We start from the raw sequence: 12,698 nt of genomic DNA on the forward strand, positions 1-12,698 counted from the left end.
ATTATAACGCCCCCACGGCTGAAAGGGCGAGCATGTTTGGTGTGACTGGGATTCGAACCCGTGACCCTCGGATTGTGGGTCGAGCTCCCTAACCACCTGGCCATGCCGGGCCTTGTCTCAAGTGAGACCATCTGAAACATTTTTACCTTTATTATTATTTTTTAAAATTTTAAAGTTTCTTCTTTTATCTAAAAATAATTATAGCATGACATTACCATATATAAAAGCTTAAATGCTTTTAATATAATTGTACTAGCCTTATACATTTGTAGCTGATGATCATGAAAAAGTGAAAGGTTAAAACATGCTCATAAAAGTTTTATTAATTTATCTTTAACTGAATGACAAAGATTAAAAAATAAAGGTAAATATTAAATTACCGAACTTCTTCATCTCCAAACAGTATAATAGCTTGATTTGCTTAGTGGTTGGATGATATATTTTGGAAAAGAATAAATAAAGGAGAGGTTTGAACAAACAAATCAAATGTGTTATTGTAGTGATAACAATTGACATTATCCCATTGATCACTTACACCACCACCCAAATCACCAATACAGCAGTGGTCATTAGTTATGTTAGGAATCACGAGTTCGCAAGACATTACCATGAGTTTTTTTTTTCCTATAAAAATCTGGGTGAGTGTGAGAATAAATCTGTCATTGCTTTTGAATAACTTAGCAACTGCTAGTAAAATCCTTTGACAAACCTTCTGTTGAAGAAATTTAAAACACTGCTGGTTCAAAACCTCAACAAACTCAGATTCAAAATCTTGGTCACTGTACCAAGCTCCACCAGTGATCGAACGATCTGGCTCGAGGTTATACAACATGTACACTTTTTTCTTGGAGGCCTGAAAACAAATAAAATGCTTTATTAGATTAAATATATGAAAACTATTACACCTTCATAAATTAATACATCATGACAATAACTGATTTAATAAAATCTCCCCCTCCATATTTCAAAGACAAAGCAAAACAATAAAACCTCCTACCAAAAGTTAGACCTACATTATAATTTTCATCATCAGGTATTGCAATTTATAAGAATCTAAAAGTCTATATTAATATATATAAATAACTTTTGTTCATACTTCACAAGAATAAATTAACTGCTGAACATATTTCAGTGGGCTGATGTCTTACTCTATTCATGATCTTTTTATATGTTAACTTCTTTCTTTGTTTTAAGATTCTGACAGTCAAGTTGAAATGATGGCGAAACAGGAATGGACCATTTAGTAACTTTATATAACTTATATGCCAAACCTGTAACTGTAGTAATATATATATATATATATATATATATGTATATGGTCAGGGCCAGCACAACCAGGGGTGCAGCACATGCATTTGCACAGTGTAGCAGGTTTTTGGGGCATAATTGTGTAGAATTCTTATGATAGCAGAAGAGTGAGGATTGACGGTAAAGTCAGCATTTGCACAGAGCTGCAAAATACGTCATGCCAGCCCTGTACGTGGGAGATTTTATTAAATTTGTTTTAAGATTTAAAATAGCTCATTGCAGGAAAAAAAATTGACAAATACTTTCTTTGAAATTTTTTCCACCATCTACTTAATTATGAGTTTATTAATAGTCAGTGTGGTAAATTTTTTTATCACAATTTAGAAAAACTAAAATAATACATTTGTAACACCATGTAACTCAGTTGCATCATGATTGTTACACCTAATTTTAAGTGTCTATAGATCATGTTCATGGATAAAAACAATATCAGGATATTAACAAATAAATACTACATTTTGAAAGTGAACAAAAATGTAAATGAATTAAGTAAAACTTTGAAAAACAATCTGAAGAGGCCTTTTCACATTTAAATTAGTAGGTTAGTAATTTAGACTCTAAAGATCTTATAAACTTTATTAACATAGTATAACAAAATATTAATTCAAAAACATTTTAATTAATTGATTAATAAATTAATTAAGTAAAACTTTGAAAAACAATCTGAAGAGGCCTTTTCACATTTAAATTAGTAGGTTAGTAATTTAGACTCTAAAGATCTTATAAACTTTATTAACATAGTATAACAAAATATTAATTCAAAAACATTTGAATAAGCGTAATCAGTTAAGAAGACATCAAACAAGCAATACTTTTATTAAATTGCACTTATAATGTAATATTTAAATTTCTGGTAATGTTTCGAATAAAACAAAAAGGAAGTTCCAGAATGTAGTTTAAAGTTTACTATTCCTCCTTTGAAAATTAAATTTTAAAATTGTTTTTCACCTTTTGAAAAATTTTTGCAACTAGCTTCAAAACAGAAAATATGGTTTGATGGCAGTAAATCGTTTGATACTATCAAGATTCATATAAGTGAGATAGCTTTGTCTTACTTCAGTGGGTACACTTGTGAGTACAAACCTTCTAATCTTAGTAAAGAAATAACATAAGTTAAAATCTTAATAAAAATAACAAAATAGGTATAATGAAACCTAATAGTGGAAATGACCTAGTTATTTTAAGCAAATTAGATTACAATGACATCCTGGGGCAAAGATTTAGGACATCAGGTAGTTTTTAATGTAGAACAAAACACATCAGAAATCACTTTAATCATCATTATTGATACTTATATCGTTACTAAACAATTATTATCAACATATAGCAACCAAATTTATAATATCTATAACAGTGACACAGCAATGTTTATTTTAAAGAATCAACATGTAACTTCCACTTCAAAAAAAAAATTATGCATTTATTTTAGGTGATGCTACTTTAATAAATGATAGCTAAAAATAGAATCTTTAGAGGTTTACAATGTAAAAGCCACATAGAATGTATGATAAATGAAATATGTTACTTAAAGTTTTGTATTCAGAACATAATGCACCCTACAATTTAACAAGAAAGTATACTTTATACCTCTTTATCAGAATCTTTGTTCAAAACTTTAGAGAATTAATATGTGAACTAACAGTTTACTCATCTAGAACAATGTATGGAAATGAAGATGATTGGTTGATTAACAATTATATATTCAGCAAGTGAAGCTTCCTGCTGCTGTATTATATATATATGGTTCTGTATTTCATACCCCTCTTTACAAGTGGTATGTAGTTGCAAAATTTTTGGTATTAGTATTTTGTAGGCTAACAGCAAATGCTCAATCATCAGCTAAATTGGTGCACATGTTTATGGACAACGATTGACTAACTTCCAGTTGTATTTATCTCACTACAATTTGTGGTGAGCCATAGCTTCACCACACTTTTATCACTTGGAAAACCATGGCTTCTTCTTCTACTTCACTGTGGGACAACAGTAATCTGGTATATTTCATCCAGTTAGATCATAGCATCAGCACACTTAAACTTGGAAAACTATGGCTTCTTCTTCTACTTCACTGTGGGACACAACAGTAATCTGGTATATTTCATCCAGTTAGATCATAGCATCACCACACTTAAACTTGGAAAACTATGGCTTCTTCTTCTACTTCACTGTGGAACATGACAATAATCTGGTACATTTCATCCAGTTAGATCATAGCATCACCACACTTAAACTTGGAAAACTATGGCCTACTTCTTCTACTTCACTGTGGGACACAACAGTAATCTAGTATATTTCATCCAGTTAGATCATAGCATCACCACACTTAAACTTGGAAAACTATGGCTTCTTCTTCTACTTCACTGTGGAACATGACAATAATCTGGTACATTTCATCAAGTCATATCACTTTTTTGAATTTGTCGATTGCATAAACAAGTTTTAAAGTTTGTTCTTATTTAGTATGTTGTAATCCATTACAATAAAAACCACAAATGTTTAAGCATGCTCATGTAATATAGTCAAAAACTAGAAAAACAAGCAATTTTTACATGGGTAACATGCAAAACAGTGAGATTACAAGCACTGAACTTTATATATATATATATATCCTAAATGTTTTGAATTTCTCCTTCACAAATGAATTCAAAATACCAATAGGGTCTTTTATTTTTTTCACCTACAACACAGTTTCAAAAATATTTATCTCACACATTTATATTTGAAAATCAAATCTTTGTCAAAACTATTACAATTGTGCTAATATCTCCAGTCAAAAAGTTTTAAATATTATCACAGGCTAGTTAGTTTCAAGACATATTGTTGTGATTTTATTAAATAAACCTTTGTTTCTTTAATTTTTAAATTAAACTTAGGTATTTGCTGCACCATTACCAAAGAAATAAGACCATGCTAGAGCTAACCCTAGAAAAAGAGAGAGTTCAAATGCCTTCATCAACTATATATAGGAGATCAGTAGCTATAAAAAATGTAGTAAACTTGTGTGTACTTTAATCTATTAATAATATCACATAAGAAATATCATAAACACAGAGCATTTAAAACAAAACACTTGTTTTAACAACCATAAGTATTTATAGTCAGGATGAAAAATGGATTTGTCTGAATAAAAGCTTGTGCTTACACTATTGAAATAAATTAACCTCAGAAACAGTTTCATAACTGAAGGAATATTTTTAACATATCTAAACATTTGAACCCCCTACTTTTGGGATGTAAAAAAATTTTGCTTATTTAGTTATAGCGTAACTGCTTATGGTATTTAACATTTTCTACATAGTCTACATTCTTCTGATGAAGCATTAGCATTTTCTGGCTTGAAATACTTGCATGTAATGGCTTATGATGACACTTTGTAATTAGAAGCCTGAAGCCATATTCCTACTGTCAGTTTTTGTAAACCAGATTCTTTACAGCAGGTGTCTGTGACTTGTTGGTGATAAATTTAAACAATAAACAAACTGCAACATAGTCCACTTGTTTTATGTATTAAAGCAAATCAAATATATATACAAATGATGAGTTATTCTTCTCTGCTCTGTTATTACAATAAAGTCTGTGGTAATTTCATTTAAATATTGTCACTATATGCTCTTTATCGCTAAACTCATAATCACTCTAGATCTAAATAATAATATCTCAACACGTATTTATATCACAACAAAAGTCTAGAATATTCCAAACAATATTAGATATTCTGAAGCAATAATACTCAATTAAAACAATGAAGAAAATTCAGAAAGTTCTAGTAACGTGATGCAACAATATAACACTCGCTAACTCATAAAAATTGAACATACACGTATACTTAACGGCTACACGTGGTTTTAATCACAAAAAACTTCATGTCACAGAAATAGAACAATAAAGTGATTGTGGGTTTGAGTTTTAAACAGACCCCATAGCTTCACACAATATGTATTAGCTTTTGATCTCACAAATTAAAAACTCCCTTTAAAATATTCTGTGTACAGGCCTGATCTATGTGATCATCATGAAAATTAGGTATCAACAGAGACTGCTGATAAAAAAATGGGTTACTCCAAGTATGAAAGTTCACTGCTACAGAGAATGAACATGTAACATACTGACATCCAAGATATTAAACCACACACAAACAATGCCTACACTGTACAAACACATGTATACACGAAAAAATATATATAAACTACATTAAATGTTATTCCATCCTCGATATTTCATTCAAATTATTTAATGGGCTACTTTATTTATTTTTTTACTAACCAAAAGATATTAGTGAAATATACTAGCAATGAAATCAGGGAGATGTGTGTAGAATTTAATTTCACATTTAACTGTTTTCATATAAAGTCCACTTTTTCATTATTTAAAAACAGGACAATCAGATAGTTCCTCAGAAACAAAAGAAACCCCAAATCTTATCCGTTGTAAAACAAGCCGCCATTCAAGTAGGAAATTTGGCTAATCATTAATTCAATATTAACATATCAAGAAAGAAAATACACAACTATATTAGAAACAATTTTAGAAGACTTACGGATACAGATTTAACAGCTTTGATCAGCTTCTTTCCTTCTAGACTTTTCAGGACCTTGTTTACTTGGGTAAGAAGTAAATTACTTTTAAACCTGATGTCTCGAATCCAGATTCCTAGTTTAAAAAATAAATAAATTGGAGTTCTTAATCCACAAGTTAAACATCTTTCAAGTCATTACCAAACTCTCACTTATCTCTTGGAAATTATCAACATTTAATATTAAAGGTTTTCACTACTACATAACAGATAACTTCAAATAATACTTACCTTTATTTCCAGCATCTTCAATAATCTGATACACAATCTTCTCTTCATTGTCTGCTCCCTTAACTTTCCTATTAAAAATATTAGAACAATATTAAGTAGGTTAGTCATCAACTGTATTTCGTTATCACTAGCATGATTAGCAGGTACATTTGATACAAATGTTTCTCTTATTAATCAGTTTTTCATTTTCCAATTATTTTTTTAAAGAAAAGAAGAAAAAATTATTAGAGAGTTTATTTCTTTAGAAAAAAACAAAAAGAGAGAAAAAAAGGACTGCATAAAATATTCCTGATTAAAAGTTTAAAATAACAAGGATAATTAAAACTTCCAATCAAAAAATTAATGGAAAATACATTACTATAATACTATTCTTTTAACTAGTTGAGATTCAATTTAAACTACTAGTTACTGAATGTAATATCATAAAATCAGTATATATTTTCCCCCTTTACATTTTATTGTTATTAGCATATCTTGTCTGTATTATACAGCTTTACTGGGCAGGAGATGACTAATCTAGTGTAAAGTGTAATATGATTAAATATAATAAACTCAAAAGATGGAAAAAGATATGAAATGTTGTTCTCAAAGGAACTTAACACTTTAATAACAAAAAAGAGAGAAAGAATAACAATTTAAAAACTATTAGTTCATAATTATTTCTCTTTATAGGAGAGAGTACACATAAGATATGTACATATATAATGAATAAAAATACTGACAATTACAATGAATGAACATCAAATTATCATAGTTATAATTAACGAACAAAAACTAGGTCTGTTAATTTTGATCACAACTTTCTTTACTATCCCCCTGTACAGGTGTCAGTATGTTCATAATAGCATTTCAAACAATCAATAGATCATGCTCTGGCAACCAATATTTTTTACACACCATAAGATCAGATTCCAATAAATAATACTGTGTTTCATAAGATCAGATGCCAATAAATAATACTGCGTTTCATAAGCCCGGCTGACTTAATCTCTGATACAGAGGTATAAAGTTTTAGTTAGCAGTGGTTTGTAACACACTGGGTATCCAGTTGAAATACTATTATACAGTCTTCATTCTTGAAACCTGTATAGAGCCAGTAGAAGAAAATATGACTATAATGTTATCAATATCATTGTGGTATTATATCTTACAATTATTATTCTGTACAACAGCAGGAAGATAATAGTTGTCATAAATTCAAATGTCAAACATCTGAAATATAAAATATGAAAACCCATAAGATCTGCCATTACATCTCAAGTTTATCATCTTAAATTCATAATTTATTGTTATGTTTTGGCACTTGTGTATAAAGTTAAAATCATAAATAATATTCAATGTTAGAATTGGTATACAATTAAAAACATTTTATTTAGGCCTATCTATGGCCTTCAAAAAGATGTTGTTTATTGTTCATTTAATATATAAGTTTAACCAAATGAAGTAATCTTTCATTTATAAAGATATATTTTTTACTTTTTGATGTTTTATAGATATGAAACAAGACCTAATGTTGTTGTTTTGTTAACACAAAGTTACACAATGAACTATCTGCACACTGTCTATAATAGAGAATCGAATACCATTTTAAGCCTTGTTAGTCTGTATATTCGCTGTTGATCCACCATGGAAGGATAATATCTGCACTTCTATTTCATCAAGTACTATTGATATATGTTGACAAAAGTTGTATAAGGTGAAAATGAAATTACAAAACACTTGCTTTGGAATGAGTATAAGTGTTTTTTTAAATATGTAATAATACTGAAAACAATGTTATTTTAATTTGGAAATTTTTGTTTGCGAGGCTTTCAAAAGCTGTTCAAATTATGCCAATGATGTGTTAAGCTTGAGGTAAAACGTACAACGTCATTATAATATTCAATAACTAACATCAGGTATTGCATGTTCCATAATACCTGTTTGTTTCCTTGAACTTCATGTAAACGTACTGAAGGGCTACCTGTATCAGCCATCTTTAATTTTGTAGTGATAGACTCGAGTGAAAGCAGCTAGTAAACAGCACCCACTACCAATTCTTGGGCTACCCTTTATCAAAGAATAGTGGCATTGACAGTTATATTATAATGTCCCCACAGCTAAAATAGTTTCAATCCCACAACACAAAGATTGTGAATTGAAAGCCCTAACCACCAGGCAATGCCAGGTCCCCTGTGGTACTTACATGTAAGTGACATCATAGATAATATGTGTTAACTGTAAAGATGACAATGGTCCCTGAAAGAAAACTTTCTGACTTAAAATGTTTCTAAACTTAAATAATTTAGAGGTACAATATATATGTGTTTTTGTTTGGTAAATGTGTATTTCTTTAAACATTGAAACTATGTTACTTGCAGGTGATTTGAACAAAATTCTCCTCGTAAGCAGCAAATATGCTTAGTTTGCATATGTGATGATCCATTGTTTTTACACAAATTGTTATGACTAAGATACATCCATTTATTACTTAGTTTAACACAAAAAATTATGAATATTTACATTTCTGTGAATTATTATAAGTTTTAATTATCACAACTTTAGTCCACATTAAACAGTAAAAGTGATCAATGGGTCACTCAATCAGCCTTCTGTGATCCGATTGTTTCACATTTATGATATGGAATCATTATCATCACCCACACTATTTATTCTGAAAAATAGGTCCAAAGATGCAAAAATTAATTAAACAATAGTTGCAACCCTCACTTGGATGAACACAATGATTTATCTTTACAAAAACTAAAACAAAAAACATGATGTTTTTTATAGAATTTGGTTAGAAATTTAAAATATACATATAAACCAGTGAAACATAACAAATACCAAAAAGGACCTATATAAAAAAAATCCATCGTAACTACATCTCATTAGTAATTCATCAGAGGAATCTTAACTTACTGAGAGTTATCAGAAGTCTTCAGGCGATAAAGCAACTGTTTACCTTGCTTCAGTATCTCTAAACGATCCTAAAAACAAAACAATGTACGAAGCAAGAAGCTTGCAATCATGATTTTATTCAACTTACTTAAGAATGTAGTTAAGAAATTACCAATAAGGGGTGATCATTTATGATTTACAAGTATAAAAAAAACATAAATAAAAGGTAATAAAATAATTTTACTTTATGTCAAAAGTTAACATATGTGGTATTAAGGTACACTGACATCCGACAGATAAGTTTAAAAGGTATATTCCCTGTATATATCAGTATGAAAACCTGCTAGTTTTTGAGAAAATGGGTGACATGATCTTTGATGTGGCAGCATAGAGACTGAATATGGTTTCCAAAAAACAGTCACCCATTTTCTCAAAAACTAGCAACTTTTCATACTTATATTGACAGAATATTTAAAATTTATTCTGATTCTACTAATTTTAAAAACAAATTGAATTATATAAAAAGCATTGCTGATGATAGAGGTTATAATGTTGATATAATTGAATGTATAATACAAAGAAAACACAATTCAATTTTTACAAGGAAATGTACTAGGTTAAACAGTGTTTGTAATAATAAAATTAATAGTACAGTAACATTACAATATATATATATACAAGGTATAACTAGACAAATTGCTAGTGTATTAAAAAAAAAAGTACTCCTATTTTTAAACTATTTAACAAAACTGAAACAATACTTACTAGCACTAAAGATAAAAAAGATATTTTAGAGAAAAAAGTATATAACAAATTAGGTGTGAATGCAACAAAAAGTATATTGGTCAAACTAAACGTAATTTGAAATATTGTCTTAATGAACATAAAGGTTATGTACATTTATAAAAAGATGATAATTTCTCCTCTTGCTGAACACAGGTCATACAATACGATGACATGAAACAATAAATTTAAATGAACTTAATACTCAAAGTGAACTGAATATTAGAGAATCAACAGAAATTTTGTGTGGTACAATAAATAATTCTTTGTTAAATAGAGATGAAGGGTTAGCTGGTGATAATGTACAGTTTTTGAATTAAATATTGACTTCTTATGTACAATACCCATATCTTCATAGATTATAATGAGTTAAACTTTTTACTTATAAAACTATCCGCTTGTCATGCAGGTTTTTACTCCTGATGATGGTAGTGTAAAGTTACCAAAACATGTAGTTTTTTAATTTTGGTCATCAGCCAAATAAAATTATATTGTGCATTTTAAATGTTGATCATGTTCATATTTTTAAAACAAATATATGTCGTTAAAGTGTTTAAGTTTTAAAGAGATAAATCAAACTGATCACAAACAGTTTTTTATTATAATTACGATCAGTAATACAAGAGGGCATATTCTCAAACTAAAGAATTTCAAGAGTGTAAAAATGCAGCATTTCCACACTTCTTCATAAAGATCTATCAATTTATGGAACATATTACTGAATAAATTATAGTGACAACACTCTTTTGATTTAAAATTAAACTGGAAAGGTAACAAAAACACAACCTAACAAACTTTATAGAAGACATTATTATGACAGGCACATAATGAATTGTTTCACATAGCTAAGATCAGAGTAAATCAAGATAATGATGTGCTAACAGATACAAATGTACCCAGGCTTACTTTATGATGATCACTGTATTATATAAGAACGTACAAAGAGTACTAACTTGAGACAGCAACCGGTTCAGGCCATGTGCTCTTTCTTTTACAGTGGTGCCTGATATTTCAGCTTGCATAAGTTTATCTGTAACTCCATTAGGATTTTGTTGGCACAACTGGATGATCCTAAGATGGATTAAAAATGTCCAAGTTTCACTAATGTTCTTAATGAATAAAACTTTCTATGTTAACAACTGCCAAGTTTACTTATTACAAGTTGCTATTAACAAATGTATTGGTTTTAAAGCTTTCAACTTTCACTACCATCCTGAGAAAAATGAAATCACTTTGAGCACTTTTGTAATTCATTATGTAGAAGAAAAAATATTTTTTTTTTCTTTTCTGGCTGATTTAATATTTAGGATAATGTGGCTACTGTGGTGTACAGCTTTTAACTCACAAGAATTTTTTAAAAATAAAACATCAAATATTACCTAAACACTTTGTTATTTCTTACTCTAATACTTATACTTATTAGTAGATTGGGAATCATATCCAAATTTAATTATAATTACACTATCTAATATTTATTATATTCATGATTTCAAATAAAACTGTAATAATCCTACCGAGTTTCTAAGTCAACTTGCATATCAGATACTTCTTTCCCATCTTCGGTCATACTGTTTTAACCTGTAAACAAAATCTATTCTATAAATTCATTTTAACAATGTCACTTTCAGTCAGTGACAAGAAACACTTAAAAATCTTTTTCTGTAGCAGATTATAACTTTAATAAAACATATGCAGAAGAGCATCATGGGATTCTCAGGCAAATTCTCTGAGGATGAGAACATTACTAGACAGAAGTACGCTGATCCAGTACCCTAGGTAATTCAGTATTAAATTGCATTATCAAACTTAGAAAAGAAACAAAAATTCAGTGTACTTCATATATCACATTGTGAGATTATATATGTTTTCCGAGAAGCTCTTAGCTTTAACACAAATTAATTTTAGTACATTTTATGCCAATATTGTTTTGGTGCTTTACTTTATAATGAATTATGTATTTTATATTTTCATAGCTTATGAAATTATCTGCTTAGCAAACACATTTCTGTAAAACTTTAAAAAAAAATTAAAACTTACAATTCATTGTTTTCTGGAACTACCATAAAGTAGATTAACTAGCTAAATGTAATTTCAAGATAGGAGTACTAACTTGGACACGTGCAAAAGCCACCCAAGTAAGAGAGATTACTTTCCAAGAAATCCCCAATTCCTTTCTTAAACTCCTGTAAAATGCTGGCCACCACTACTGCCAAAGGTAACTCCTTCCGTAAGTCAACCACCTTGTAAGAAAAATAAAAATGTCTTAACACAAGCACAGCTTTTTTTTTTTCAAATCTTAAGCTTTTGACCCCTCAGCCCTCCCCCCATATAATTTTGTAAACTTCAAAATGATCACCTTTTAACTTTCTTTTATTAAGAGAAAATAAGTTAAGAGACCTTGACCTATCCTTAAAAGATAAACCTTTCATCCACAGAGTCATCCTAGTAGCCCTCCCCTGAAATCTTTCTAATAAAGCCACATCTTTTCTTAAATAAGGAAACCAAAACTAAGAAACAATTTGAGGTTTAATTAGGGATTTGTAAAAAGATGTAACTAATTGTACTTGTATCAAATTGGTCTATAAATAACCCTAAAATTATATTAGCTTTACTTCTAGTAATAGAATATTACTTCAATGGGTTAAGTGACTTATCCATCACTATGACCCAAACCCTTCTTCCATCAAGCAACTGAGTGGGTTCCCATCTACATTAAACGTGTGATCCAAATTATGATAATTCAAATGTATTACTTTTCACTTTTTATAATTTTGGGTTATTTTCCAAATACTTGTCCAATTTACCAATTCATTCTGCAATATTTCAACATCCTCAATCCAATTTACCAATTAATTCTGCAATATTTCAACATCCTCAATCCAATTTACTAATTCATTCTGCAATATTTCAACATCCTTAATCT

The 12,698-nt window shown here is 29.2% G+C and overlaps 1 protein-coding gene across 6 annotated transcripts in view; it reads right to left on the reverse strand.

Moving 5' to 3' along the window:
• LOC106467996 (DNA-directed RNA polymerase III subunit RPC6-like) overlaps positions 1–12,698 on the reverse strand; it is a 25,334-nt gene that overhangs the window by 8,222 nt on the left and 4,414 nt on the right. For 4 of the 6 annotated variants that reach the window (XM_022396277.1, XM_013928391.2, XM_022396273.1 and 1 more), the window contains exons 2-8: positions 11,886–12,015; positions 11,290–11,353; positions 10,729–10,846; positions 9,014–9,081; positions 6,113–6,180; positions 5,846–5,958; positions 710–853 (exon numbers count right to left, since the gene is read on the reverse strand). In XM_022396277.1, the coding sequence (XP_022251985.1) occupies positions 710–853; positions 5,846–5,958; positions 6,113–6,180; positions 9,014–9,081; positions 10,729–10,846; positions 11,290–11,342 (564 nt within the window). In that variant the 5' untranslated portion in view covers positions 11,343–11,353; positions 11,886–12,015. The remainder of the gene's footprint in view (positions 1–709; positions 854–5,845; positions 5,959–6,112; positions 6,181–9,013; positions 9,082–10,728; positions 10,847–11,289; positions 11,354–11,885; positions 12,016–12,698) is intronic. The other 2 variants (XM_022396276.1, XM_022396275.1) reach the window with 1 other exon arrangement.

The sequence above is a fragment of the Limulus polyphemus genome, unplaced genomic scaffold (genome assembly GCF_000517525.1).
Source record: "Limulus polyphemus unplaced genomic scaffold, Limulus_polyphemus-2.1.2 Scaffold2823, whole genome shotgun sequence".
NCBI classification, from domain to species: Eukaryota; Metazoa; Arthropoda; class Merostomata; order Xiphosura; family Limulidae; genus Limulus; species Limulus polyphemus.